The sequence below is a fragment of the Musa acuminata genome, chromosome BXJ2-3 (genome assembly GCF_036884655.1).
Source record: "Musa acuminata AAA Group cultivar baxijiao chromosome BXJ2-3, Cavendish_Baxijiao_AAA, whole genome shotgun sequence".
NCBI classification, from domain to species: Eukaryota; Viridiplantae; Streptophyta; class Magnoliopsida; order Zingiberales; family Musaceae; genus Musa; species Musa acuminata.
The window spans coordinates 8,386,280-8,401,894 of record NC_088340.1 but is presented as its reverse complement, the minus strand read 5'-3'; the positions used below and the strand labels follow the sequence as shown (position 1 = coordinate 8,401,894).

General features: G+C 33.0%; 1 protein-coding gene across 1 annotated transcript; it reads right to left on the bottom strand.

Annotated features, from left to right (window-relative positions):
* Nucleotides 1–2,177: 2,177 nt before the first annotated feature.
* On the bottom strand, nt 2,178–3,278 carry LOC103978100 (F-box protein At3g07870-like). The gene has a single exon (XM_009393803.2). The coding sequence runs from the start codon at nt 3,276–3,278 to the stop codon at nt 2,178–2,180; it is 1,101 nt and encodes a 366-aa protein (XP_009392078.2).
* Between the last annotated feature and the right edge of the window lie 12,337 nt (nt 3,279–15,615).

Genomic DNA, 15,615 nt, shown 5'->3' with positions numbered 1-15,615 from the left:
GAAAGCTATAAACCCTACAACGTCGTAATTCCCATTAGTTTTTTTTAATAAAAATATGATTTAAATAGCTTGTTATCCAAATTTATGCATTTAAGACAACTAAATCAATTGTCTCACAAAAAAATTATAAACATATTCGATAAATTTAATTGTATTCTTAAGATTCAAAAAATATATCTTATTGGTATTGATACATATAATGACATGCTAATCATCCAAAAATAATAATATCATATCGGTACTAACTTGTCTATCCAAACAATTGTCCTCTTATATCATTATTTAGCATATTTATTTTCACAAAATCTTTCATCAAATCTAATATTTATAATATGTATATTAAAGATATTTTTAAATAGACCTAAAATATTAAAAATTAAAATAAATTATAAATTTACTATTAAGATGTTATTTGTGTATAGTGAAAGGTTGAAATATAATAGTATTAAATGATTGTCCGAGTTAGAGCCGATCAAGGTCTCTTTTTTGCACTAGTTAACATCATTTTTGTCTCACTCCAATTATGTAAAATCGTGCAAAACTCTATCAAAGCATTTTTAACAATACCCTTTTATTACCAAGTTAAAATAGATTAAGATGATTCGTCTTATACTCTTGGGAGAAAGAGGTATATCTTCTTAGCACATTCTCAAGCGAGCTCTTTTATAGTGGAGCTCCTACTATCATTACTCTCGCGGTCAATGCTAATTATGGAGGTGGAGTGTTTTTTCTAGACTTAATTATGATATATTGAATTTGAGATAATAACATTCGGTCTATTCAACTTGAGGCTAAGGTGTCAATCATATGATGTTAAAATGTTAGTCATATGACACCAAGAGAGGGTTGGTATTCATATTCTTATCCCATCATAATTTGAGGCATCTACGATGGGATATAGTGAGATCCAACATTGAAACAAATTATATGAGTTGCTGGGAGTCGATTGTTTTGGTTACATTTGTTTGCAAAGTTTAGTCTTGTGCAGAATCACTGTACGTATCATTAAAATATACTTTGAGAACAAAAGACTCAAAATTGAAGTATATGCAACCTTAATTAGTAAAATATACTTTGAGAACAAAAGACTCAAAATTAAAGCATATACAACCTTAATTAGTAAGATACTTTCTTGTTTATTTGTTTAAACAAAGAACCCCATAACAAAATCACTCATCTATTAACCGCTAAACATCTCTATTGGAATTTTCTTCTTTTTTTTTACAACAAATCATAAATTGGCACCATACTAAAAAATTATAGTTATTATAAAATTGAGACATTCATCGTAGGCTTGAAATATTTTTCCTTTTTTATTACACACCAGAAGAATAATGAAGTTGGTTTCCAAGAACCATTCTATCAGGAAAGGATTGATGACCATCAACTTCTCGTTCACTAATGAGAGAGAGAAACGAGTGTTGCATTAAATGTTTGTGACAACAAAATTCATCTTCCTTTAGTTTTCCGAGTTCCAACCTTGGAATTTTTAAGGATGTATTAAAGCACAGTATTTAGCTTGATAATTATATGATCCTCTTAAACACCAAAATAAATCCTCAAACATTGTGCTTCATTTATCATTATTTATATATAAAGTTTTGAATTCTATTTTTTTTTATTTGAAGTAAACAATCAAGAGGGGATTTGATCCCAAGATGTTCTCAGTAGTTAAATCTTTTACAATGTAAGCAAAAAATATTTTGGATGAGATTTTAAATCCTTAACATTTATAAATGAGTTTAGTATATCAACATCAGATTAATATTTTAAATATAGAATTATAGAATGAGCGTTTAAATCCTGAAGGGTTGGCATAGCATATTCCATCCATACCAATGTTTAGATTTGAAGGTTGTGAACACATCCATCGAAGACATAAGTTTGAGGATCTCTCAAAGCATTGATTCGTTTGACAAGCTATTCCAAAATGCAGTAAACAATATATATATATTAGGCCAAATAGAGAAGTAAGAACAAACCTCTTCACTTCAGTCCAAATTAGGAAGCATGCACAAAGGCATCTGTCATGAGAATCCAATTATGATGACTGACTGATCCAGAAACTTGGATGATCCATTTACTTAACAATTAAATCAATAAAAAAACAAGAAAAATAATCAAAAGGACCCGCAGCAAGAGATAGCTATGCGCTAAGAATGGTCATGCATCAAATTCTAAAATGAATCAAGGCTTTCGACGATGACAAAAGGAAAGAAATCATCGTAAGCTTGAAAGACCACTTCATACTGGAAGCCCTTGCTCGCCAGATCGTAGGACACTAATCTTCGGCAGTCGCTTATCAGAATCTTGCCCTGGTTTATGAGAAGAGGCGTAGGAGGACGTAATACTCTCTCCACCTGGCCTATTCCCCTCGGCAATGCGCACAGACGGAGATGAAACTTATGGATCCACACTCGGTGGGCACCCGACTCTTGCAACATCCAAATATCCATCCAGTCTACCATGGTGAACCAATGGACAGTGAAATGAATGGTGCCTTCCATCTCTATCAATGAGTTGTTACCGCTCTCATGTTGGGGTTCAATATCCGGAAAAGGAACTTCTGTGATCCTTTCATTTTCTAGATCAAGAGAGAGAATAGCGTCTTCCAAGAGGTTCCTTTGTCCAAGCCAATACATAGTTCCAGTTGCACTCGGTCTTCCCCTGTTTAACATCGTAAGCATACCGAGAGCGCTGCTCACTTCCACCTTCCTCCATGTACTTCCGCCGACAGTCAGTACTTCCATCACCAACGAGGTCGATCGGGTGCAGAACGTATGGATAACTTTGTACTGTCTTGAAACCGGATGATATCCTACGCAAAAGTCTGAGAGAATTATATTGACGCTGGTAAAATTATGCGGTAAGGAGAAGCTTTTGCGGGTGGTGGGGTTGTACAGGCAAACGTCGAAGTCCATGTCGACGTGGTAGAGGCAAAATAATCCATGGCAAGGAGGTGATACGGCCAGCAGTGGGCGGCTGTGCCAGACGACGACATCCCTTGCAACCCACGTTGCACCGACTACATCCAGACGAGACAAGAGAGATACATCGTCGGTAAAGTGTCGGTGAAATGCGAGGACGGAAGTAACTTGAGGGAGGAGTTGCTGTTGTTGGTGATGCAGTCGGACGAAGGCGAGGTCCGTCGTTATGGAATACCAGCATTTGCATACACACCGGAGTTTCAAGATGGCCCTGGCAGGGATCCATGATAGTATCTCCATGAAGAGGTCCGATGGAAGCTCCGTCGTCTCCGTGTTCTTCGCTTTAGACATGACCTTACAATTCAGAACATCCAGAGACAAAAATTTCTTTTCTTTCTCCCTGTAGTCCTAAAAAGTCCAACAAATATAAAAAATTGAACCTTCAAATTTCTATCATTATAGCATATTTCAAACATACAGAATTCTCATACACATAATTATCCATTATCATTCTTTTATTACAGTAGCATAGGTCGAACACTTAATAATATATTTTATCCATGTAGATGAAGATACTTTAATCCATGGGATAGAGTACTTATTACACTGAGTGAAGTGAATGCAGTGGCATCATTCATATGCAAGAAGGGAATATAATTTTTATCTATATATATATAACAAAAATCTTTTTTTAAATACATACCTCATAATATCATCTTCAATCTCAACGGATGATTAAACTAAACAATTGGTTAACCTCTAACAAGTGTTTAAATTCATTAAAAATAAAATCTCTTAAAGAGTCCACTAAGACCTTAAGACCGGCTTGAATTTGAGGTGACATGGCCTGATATCAAGTTGAACTTGGTTGGATTCAAGCTGCACTGATCATTCATTGCCCAACTCGAACCAATTCAAACCAGACTAGTTTGGGTTTCACCCCATAGCGATGCCATTGGATCGTTGCTTGGGTCATGCAAGCCATGTCGAGTCGCACGCATTTGGCCACGCCAAGTTACGCTGGAACTTGTGGGGTTGCTGAGTCATCACATTGGGCCACAAGCATGACCCCACCATAACTCAACGCTTAGTCGAGTTGGATTAGACCGTAGTTGGTGCTTGGTGGTTTGGCCCCACCATGCTAGATTGGGTGAGCATCAGGCCCGAGCCCACGTCCAATCCAATCCAAGATACAAGCATAAACTGGGCCTACTCCTATTGGACCCAACCATCATTCCCCCCTTCCCTTTTATTTTTGTCTTTAATCATAATTTAAATATTTTTAAAATTTAAAAATATAAACAATTTTCTTTGATGCAAAATAATTTAATATATTACATAACGACATGAACATCATTAAATATCATTTATAAATTTTTTACTTCATAATATAAAATTTTAAAACAATTATTTAAAATTAATAATGCTAATATATATATATATATATATATATATATATATATATATAATTTTTATTGAATATATAAAATTGATGAAGATCAAATTTTTGTGAAATATTAAGCCAAGAAGATGTCAAGCAATAACGTTATTATTAAAATAAAAAAAACAGAGAACTTACAATCTCTTGAAAGTGTAACATTTCTTAGTCTTCCATCGAAGATCATCAGTCAAATAAGATGAAAGCGAGGGGTGTTCGCCAAGAATTATATAGGAGATGAGGAGGATCTCAACGGACGTAGGAAAGTGCATTCCATATTATTTTTATTGAAACAAAAATTAAATTAGTTATTTTTTTACTAAGGTATTTATAAGTAGGAAATAAATGCTAAATGATTAGATGTATTCTATGAAAAATTAGATGGCAAATAATGATGATGAGGTGCATATCATTTATGGTTTTTCAAATTCATAAGAAAACTACGGTGAATACATTTTTATGTCTCTTCCTTTGAAATTTGGTCCCCAAATTTGATTGACCTTCTTTTTAACTTCATATTCTATTTTCCATGTGACTTCTTTATTCCATAGATCATGCTTATTTCTTTCCAAATCTAGGTTGGCTACCAATTTACTTTTGGAGTACTGAAACATTGTGTATGTATCCACATTGACTACTAACACACACAACATTGTGTATGTATGCAAGTTTGTGGCATAGCGACTATATGCAACTTATGAAATCTTTTATAAGACATCAAAAGTATAAATAAATTGGAATAGACACTTTTTATAATTTTTCAATAGATATTTGTAGTTCAGTCCTCACTTGTTGACAAACTATCTATTTTGAAACGTACTTAATTATGTCTCTAGGAGTCTCGCACACTACACATACCCTTATTTATTATAATCAATAGTATCATCAGTTATAAACATCTAAAGCTTAAGAAGATTAGTCTACTCTTATGAAGGTTGAGGAATTAGGGGAGGTTCATTATTTGAGTTTGCATGGTGAACTCTAGGAGCGTGTGCGGCAATATAAGGCCATCTAGGATCCATCCTCTCTACGATTCACGTATATAAGGCTACGCATACATAGAAATAAACTCAATAAGCCTGAAACGGATAGGTTTGTTCCCACTGATACCATAAAAGATGTAATGCTTAATGCAACACCCTTCGCCTAATTTCAAGTATTACATACATATGTGACTACAAGAAGATGTCACTTTACAATTTAGTTATGATATGATCAACAATATAGTGGGAAAGCAGATAAATTTGATACATGTTTAGCTTACTAAACAAGATAGCATAGTCTTTTCTATACAGTGTTGTGTTGATAGCTAGACATAAGTATTAGTATCCTTATCTGAAAACAAAGTCTACAAATGATAAGTCCATAAGTATAAACCTATATAATTTTATATATACGAGTATCTATCATGTCATCTATGTAATAATTTAAAATCATATGCTTAACTAATGGTAAAATATCATCTTATAACCTCTTTATTGATATATAATTCCATAACATGGCACATATAAAAATATAAAACACTGATCTAAAGTAAGTTATAACACATTTGTGCAAAAGTAAGTCATAGTATATATAAGAGAAAGTTATAATATACATGTGCAATCTCACATCGTATGTCATAATATATATAGAACTCTCATATTGTACGTTATAACATATACCATTACATGTCACACCTTATATGCGTAATATATATTTATTATAATTCATATATTTCTATGCTTATGCAATGTATAAATTAACATTACACTTAGCTAGTAACTATCATATCATTCAAAACAAAAATTTGAAAATATATTATCAATACACAATATATATGACCATTATTTTTAGGTAAATTAAAAATATACTTGATTTGTCTCAAAATTGTAGTATCAAAAAAGGACCATAATTCTCAGCAGTGGCCACATGAAATAGGGAGCCGTAAACATCAAATTTTGAATACATAGTCTTGATATGTCTAAATGAAGAAACTTACATCTTTGAGATGCATATAACTCTTAATATAAATTATAATTTCAAGGAAATCTTTGGTAGAACCTCCCTTAAAATAGAATACACCCAGCCTACAAATTCATTTAAATTTCAACACTAATGCACCAACAGCTCAATCTATAACCAAATGACAGTTGTTCAAATCATACAACTACACAATAAAGTGAAGTAATCTTGCTTCACAACTATTTATGGTCAAACTGTCTTATATGACCATAAAATTTTACAAGAACCTAAAAGATATTTAAAACTAAATATATACAAAATTTTAGTGTAAAATATATCCATTTATAGGTTAAATTGCCATCTTAATACGTCAGACACCACATATCCTATTAAAACTAAACTAATGATGTCTTAACTTTTAAAGCTCATATCTTTAAAATGTTATTCACTTAGTTCTGAATCCTACAAAAACTTTAGAAACTCTTCTAATACATATCAAAAGCACATAAGCTAATTGCATTATTAAGAATTGTCAATTGACTAGAACATGTATAAATCTAAGTTTAAAATAAAAGATGCAAACAAAATCAAAGACCCATGAAAAAGTGAAGAGATGATATTTTCTCATATGCCGCTTATGTAATGGGAGAAGTGCAAAAGTTTAGGACATACATGAAAATGACAAGAACTATCTCGTAAAACCATTTATTCAAAAAATTAAAAACAATAATGAGCATAATTTTGAAGAGTAACTATTACCATCTTGAAAGAATATGACATTACTTTAACAGTATTTAGCATCTACATGAACCTTTATCCGACTAATTTGATCCCAACATGATCCATTCACACCTTTTTAATGTGTTATATAAGAGTCATTGTTTCTCTATCCTTTCATGACTTCTTTTGTTTTGAATTAGCCTCAACACATAAAAGGACATAGACCTTATCGTTGCCCATGATTTGGCACTATCCAGCAGTTTTGGTAGTTCAATTAGAAAGTCAGCACCATTAAAAAAAATTAAAAGAGAAAGACAAGATAAGGTAGAGAAAGGATAGAACCAGATACCAAAAACATGTAAAAACATAGGCTCAAATACATTCTCCAAGACAAATTGGTACAAATAGAGATTATGTAATAGGCAATAAGGCATACTTTTCCCACTCTTTTCTTCAAATCTGAGTTATTTTATCAATCTTTTATTTATGTTCTCTCTGTTCCCTAATCCTTCCATCCATTAGCTCGGTGACAGTAGCAATCATGTTTAGTGAGTTAGATTATTAAAATCTGGAGAATTGACACTTGAAAGCAGGAAAAAATAACTACATTTATAATACATGATAATTTGCCACTGACCAAATTGTTAAACCAGATTTTGCAACCATTTTATTATTCTATAGAATTATTATTTTAAGATAAGCCTCTGATTGCATACATGGATACACTAGCGTATATAAGATGAATCAAAAGGTGAAGAGTTTTCACCAAATTATCTCAAGGTCAAAGTGGTAAACATAAGCCTCTGATAGCCACAAAAAAAAGGGGATGTTTCGGCCAATAAATACAGATTTATTGGCATTCGATTCATTTATGATCAAGAACACATACAAAAGCAAACTAAAATTTATCTCGTTTTACCATAATTTCTTCATGTAATTTTTTAATGCTATCTAATATGCTCAAATATTGTAGCATATATAGAAAGCATACTTTTTTACTTGTCCACTCTTTGAGAGGTAATTATTATATCTTCAGTAAAAGTCACTTCAGTATTTTGTCCTCTTCTTACATTGCTGATTAATCCATGACTAGAATCTCTTATTCATTTCTAATTCTAGAGGAAAAGAATCATAAAATAAAATGCAGCTCTTAACAAAATTGATGAAAGGTCAATGTGACAGACATTAGATACATAGTGACCTATACAAAAATGAAATACAAAGCAGTGTTAATATAAAATTTTATATGTACAAACTAATTAAAAATCCAAGGAGATTGTTATTCAACGATGTAACATATATAAATATACACACAATATATCAAGCTTTGTAAGTAATTGAATTGACGAGCTAAAATTGCCTATCAAGTTGATACGGTGGCAGTAGTTGGCCCCATTGAACTTAGCACTACATAGAACAATAGTTGCAGATGAAATGGTTATAAAAATTACCGGCATGAAGTTACTTCTGTCCTATTACTCTTAAACCAGATATCTCGAATCCTGTCGATTGGTCGAGAGAACAAGCCTTACTGATTTCAGCATGTACATGATTAAGCTTGAGAAATAAGAAATGGATGACATATTTTCTGCTGCATTGATATACTTTATGGTGGTGATAATTCATGATAGTGCATGTTGTAGATGACAAACATCGACATCAAATAACTACCTTATATTTCTGAGAAGCAAACTATCATTAGTAATACAAAAAAAAAAAAAACACTAGAACATACTCTCACAAAGGAACAGCCTTCTCTCATATCTCCATACTCACCCTCAGCAGGTTGAGTGCATGCCTGCCATTGCTGAAAAAACCAATTGCTGCCCCTGCTTATAGTAGCTTATCGGATTTCTCCAGAACAAGACTGGTTATTCCTTTCCTGCATGCATTTTGCAACCAAAAAAATTAAAAATAAAGTTAACTATTCGTATATCACTATCCAGCACAATTGTATAGAGATGGTAACATACAGATAGGTTACGCAATGAACTTTATGTAACATAAAGAGAAATAACAACAATGATACAGTTTTATTGATTTCAAATCTCTATTGTTGCAGTTGTCATAGATTAGGTTACTAAAACATCGGTACAAGAATGCCATATTTTTCGAGTACACAGTATACATAAAAAATAAGAAGAATTGGTGAGTCAATTCAAATATATTGCTAGGGTTATATTAGAAAAAGTTGGAATTGTCTTGAATAGCATGACCATCCTTACCCATAAAACAAAAGTTTTAACATCTTTCTGCTCATAATCTAGCAAATCCGGCATCATCCGTACCTGCAATACCAACAAGTCTTGTTTCGAGAATGCCCTTACAACATCATATCATAAACCATTTAAAAGGAAAGCCGTTGACATACCATTGAAGCTAGCATACCCCATAATCTATTTCCTGCAACTTCATTCGTTCTGAAAGTCGATCAGTGGTTCAAACATCACGACATTGGAAACAAAGAGAAACTATATCATCGAAGGTGGAAAAGAAATCGTAGCTTCCATCTACATACCTCATCCGACTACCCCATGGATTCCTTGGCCCGCCGGCTGGCTCCTCTCCCTCACTTCCACTGACGGCGTAGCAGATCATGATTGTTGGGCAGTACTGCAAAATAAGAGAAAAATAAAAGTGGTAGTCATGGTGAGAGGGACAAGGGTAGATAAATTCTACTACAACCGGAAGCCTAAGCGACGACGATCGAATCTCGACAACGACAACGATAATCACATTGATCAAGGCGGACGTTTGAGATCACCGAAAGGAGACGAATGGAGGTTGACTGCAACAGTGATTACCACGGCCGATTGAGGGAATCTAAAGGCGGCAGAGATCACCAGCTTGCAGGATCTCTCCGGCGGCGACGGGTTTGCTGGGTTCGGAGTCGCTAGGGATCATGACAAATGATATTTTTGTCCCCTTTGCTAAGTATGCAGTTTGAGATAACTCAACAAACTTGTTTTTGTTCTCATATTCGTTTTAGTTTATCTTTATTGATTGGTGCAAAGAATGTGTAACTCTATACCAAATGTCATGATTTTGGTCGGACAAATTAACTAATTTATCATTTTTTTTTGGACAGTCAAAATATTTAAATAAAAATTAATAATAATAATAATCAATCTTAATCTTATCCATGTGAAATTAATCAAAGATATTGTATTTATAATATATATAATAAAAATAATTTTAAATATGGATCTAAAATATATATTAAAAAATTATGAATTCACTATCAAGATGTTATTTGTGTGTGAAAGGTTAAGATATAAATTAGATATTGAGTCGAAGTCGAATATCTAATTAGATATTGAGTTAGTTTTTTATTATCTAAATTAGATATTGAGTTAAAGTCGAATAAAGTCCACCTTTTGCAATAGTCATAAGTTAGACTTTAGTTGATACCATTCTTACCCACTTCAATTTTTTCAAATCATGCAAAATTATATTAAGGGTATTTTTAATAATGCTTGTAGGATGCGCAAATTAGAATGAGTTTAGATGATTCGTTTTATACTCTTGGGAGAAAGTGGCATATCTTTTTATAACATATTTGGGAGAGTATTTTTATAATGAGCTCTTACTATTATTACTCTCGTGGTCGATGCTAGATACAGAGAAGGTGGCATGTCTCTCCCAGATTAACTATGATCATGGTGTATTGAATCCGAGATGAGATAACACCTGGTCTATTCAACTTAGGACTATAGTGTTGATCATGTGCTACTAAGACGTTCACTATGTGGCACTAAGGATATTGACCATATGATGTTGAAGTATCTTCCATGTTCTTATTCCATAATCATTTTAGGCATCATCATGAGGTGTGAGAACGAGTCGAAAAGTGATCCATTTTAACTAACCAAAACTGAAACAAATCAAATGAGATCGATCGTTCCAATTGCATTTGTCCTAGAGATACGTCTTGAGTAAAATGGATTATGCATATTATTAAAAGGTACTTCGAGATAATTGGATCGTGTATGTCATCGAACCTTATTAAATATTAATATATTATTAATTATTTAAACTATCATATATATTTTTTTATTGTAGCATGATCATGAGACTGAAAAAAGAGTGTTTTTTTTTAGAAACCTAAAGAATTTTTTTGAATTTATGGAAGTACTATTGAGAAACAAATCATAGATTGGCACCGTACTAAAAAAATTATAGTTATTATAAAATTGAGACATTCATTGTACGCTTGAAATCTTTTTCCTCTTTTATTAGACAACAGAATAATAATCAAGCTGGTTTCCAAGAACCATTCTATCATGAAATAATTGATGACCAACCACTTGTTCACCAAAGAGAGAAAAAGAAGGGTTGCAGTAAATGTCTGTGACAACAAAATTCATCTTTCTCCAAGTTTCAACCTTGTAATTTTCAAGGGTGTGTTAAAGCACAGTGTTTAGCTTGATAATTATATGATCCTCTAAAACACCCAAATAAATCCTCCATCATTATGCTTCGTTTATCATTAATATATAATAAAGTTTTGATTTTTTTTAAAGTAAACAATCAAGATGGCATTTGATCCCAAGATGTTATCAGTAGTTAAATCTATTACTAGGTAAGCTAGTTGATATTATAAAAAATATATTGGTTGAGGTCTTGAATCCTTAACACTTATAAATGGGTTTAGTATATCATCATCAGATTAATATTTTAAATATAAAATTAATGAATGAGCATTTAAATCTTCAACCATTGAAGAGTGGGCATAGTACATTCAATCCATACAAATGTTTAGGTTTTAAGGTTGTGAACACATCCATTGTAAGTCATAAGTTTGAGGATCACTCAAAGCATTGACTCCTTTGACAAACTATTCCAAAATGCAGTAAACAATACATTAACCAAATAGAGAAGTAAGAACAAACCTCTTCACTTCAGGCCAAATTAGGAAGCATGCACAACGACATCTCTGTCACGAGAATCCAATTATGATGACTGATCCAGAAATTTACATGATCCATATACTTAACAATTAAATCAATAAAAAAACATCATAATTAATTCAGCAACCGATTCATAGCAAGAACTTCCAAGAAAATGAATCAATAGGGACCCCTAGCAAGAGATAGCTATGCGCTAAGAATGGTCATGCATCAAATTCTAAAATGAAACAAGGCTTTCAACGATGACAAAAGCAATGAAATCATCACAAGCATGAAAAACCACCTCGTGCTGCAAGCCCTTGCTCACCAGATCGTAGTAAACTAATCTTCGATAGTCACGTATCAGAATCTTGCCCTGGTTTATGAGAAGAGGCATAGGAGGACGTAATACTCTCTCCACCTGGCCTACTCCCGTCGGCAATGCACACAGATGGAGATGAAACCTATGAATCCACACTCGGTGGGCACCGGACTCTTGCAACATCCAAATATCCATCCAGTCTACCATGGCGAACCAATGGATAGCCAAATGAATGGTGCCTTCCATCTCTATCAATGAGTTGTTACCTCTCCCATGTTGGCGTTTAATATCTGGAAAAGGAACTTGTGTGAGCCTTTCATTGTCTAGATCAAGAGAGAGAATAATGTCTTCCAGGACGTTCTTTTGTGCAAGCCAATACATAGTTCCAGTTGCACTTGGTCTTCCCCAATTTAACAAAGTAAGCATAGCAAGAGCGCTGCTCACTTCCACCTTCCTCCATGTACTTCCACCAACAGTGAGTGCTTCCATCGCCAACGAGGTCGATCGGGTGCAGAACGTATGGATAACTTTGTACTGTCTTGAAACTGGATGATATCCTAAGCAAAAGTCTGAAAGAATTATATTTACACTGGTAAAATTATGCGGTAAGGAGAAGCTTTTGCAGGTGGCGGGGTTGTACAAGCAAACATCCAATTCCATGTAGATGTGGTAGAGGCAAAATAATCCATGGCAAGGAGGTGACATGACCAGCAGTGGGCGGCTGTGCCAGACGGTGACATGCTTTGCAACCCACGGTGCATCAACTACATCCAGGCGCGACAAGAGAGATCTAACGTTGGTAAAGTGTCAGTGAAATGTGAGGATGGAAGTAACTTGAGGGAGGAGTTGCTGTTGTTGCTGATGCAGTCGGACGAAGTCAAGGTCTGTTGTTATGGAATACCAGCATTTACAAACACACCGGAGTTTCAAGAGGGCCCTGGCCGGGATCCATGATAGTATCTCCATGAAGAGGTCCGATGGAAGCTCCGTCATCTCCACGTTCTTTGCAGGAGGTGCTTCAAACATGGCCTTCAAATTCAGAAGATCCAGAGACGAAATATCTTTCTTTCTCCCGGTAGTCCTAAAAAGTCCAACAAATATAAAAATTTGAACTTTCAAATCTTAGATGATGTGGGGAAGGAACTCCAAATATGATGTATCATTATAGCACATTTCAAACATACAGAATTATCATACACATAATTATCAATTATCTTTGTTTTGTTACATTAGCATGGGTCGAAGACTTAATAATATTTTCATTCTATCAACATAGATAAAGAGACTTCAATCCATGGGATGAGTACTTATTATACTAAGTGAAGTGAATGGAGTGGCGTCATTCATATGAAAGAAAGGAATATGGTACTCCGAGGAATGGATGCGGCAACCATCTAGTCCCCTATACCTACCTTCCACTTGTATCATTATTCATAATTTTTATTTAGTCTATGCACTTTCAAGTATACAAGAATTTCACCATAACTAGTACATATATATAAGAAAAATCTTTTTAAATACCAACCTCATAATATCAACTTTAATCTCAACTGATAATTAAACTAAAAAATTGTTTAATCTTTAACCAGTGTTAAAATTCATTAAAAATAAAATCTCTTAAATTCGTTAGACCTTAAGACTAGATTGAATTTCAGCTGAGCCCACGTTCAGTTCAATCCAATTGACCTTGAGTTGTTTACAAACATAACCTAGGCCTACTCCCCCAACCATCATCTCCCCTTCCCTTTTATTTCTATATTTAATCATAATTTAAATATATATTTTTAAAATTTAAAAATATAAACAATTTACTTTGATGCTAACTAATTTAATATATTACATAAAGACATGAACATCATTAAATATCATTTATAATTTTTTTACTTCATTATATAAAATTTCAAAACAATTATTTAAAATTATTGATGCCAAAATATAAATATACATATATATATATATATAACACTTTTATTGATGATATAAAATTGATGAAGATCAAAATTTTGTGAAATATTAAGTGAAGAATACATCAAGCAATAATTTTATTATTAAATAAAAAACAGAGAACTTACAATCTCTTGAAAGTGATCACGTTACCTAGTCTTCCAATGAAGATCCTCAGTTACAGTCAAATTCCTCTCAAATTAGATGAAATAGGGGTGTCTGCCAAGAATTATATAGGAGATGAGGAGGATCTCAACTGACGTAGGAAAGTGCATTCCATATTATTTTTATTTAAACAAAAATTAAATTAGTTATTTTTCACTAAGGTATTTATAAGTAGGAAATAAATGCTAAATGATTAGAAGTGTTCTATGAAAAATTAGATGGTAAATAATGATGATGAGGTGCATATCATTTATGGTTTTTCAAATTCATAAGAAACTATGATGATTAAATTTTTACATCTCTTCCTTTGAAATTTGGTCCCCAAATTTGATTGACCTTCATTTTAACATCATATTCTATTTTCCATGTGGCTTCATTCGTTGTATGATATTGATAACAAATTTATTCCATAGATCATGCTTATTCCTTTCCAAATCTAGGTTGGCTACCAATTTACTTTTGGAGTACTGATACATTGTGTAGGTATCCACATTGACACCTAACACAGAATATCATGTATGTATACTAAGTTAGTGGCATAGCCACTGTATATGCAACTTATGAAATCTTTTATAAGACTTCAAAAGTATAAATAAATTGAAATAGACACTTTTTATAATTTTTCAATAGATACTTGTTGTTCAGTCCTCGCTTGCTGACAAACTATCTATTTTGAAATGTACTTGATTATGTCTCTCTTCATACCTCATCACCAATACCTTTGGTGCAAATCATGATATATTTTAGTACTATCCAAATTTATGACAAATCTTGATTTATGGACTTCCTCCAATAGTTGCTTTTATATCATATGACTCTTTTAAACACATCATCCATGGTGGAATTTGATAGAAACATTGTCCATTTGTTGAAATTCTAGTCTTGAACATTGAGATGGTCCACCAACTATGGTTTTACATGTATTTCTATTTTAAGTTTCTGTAATTTTTTCCACCAAGAAAGATCATATCATAAAACCAGCAAGAAACTGATTAGGTGTCATACTTAATAATTCTAGTCTTACGCTTATTAAGGCAGAGAAAGGATAAAAGGGGATACAAAAAACATGTAAAGACATAGGCTAAAAAACATTCTCTAATACAAGTTGGTAGAAATAGAGATTATGTAATCGGCAAGAAGGCATCCTTGTCCCACTCTTTTCTTCAAATCTGAGTTCTTTTATGAATCTTTTATTTATGTTTTCTCTGTTCCCTAATCCTTCCACCTATTAGCTCGATGACGGTAGCAATCATGTTTGGTGAGTTT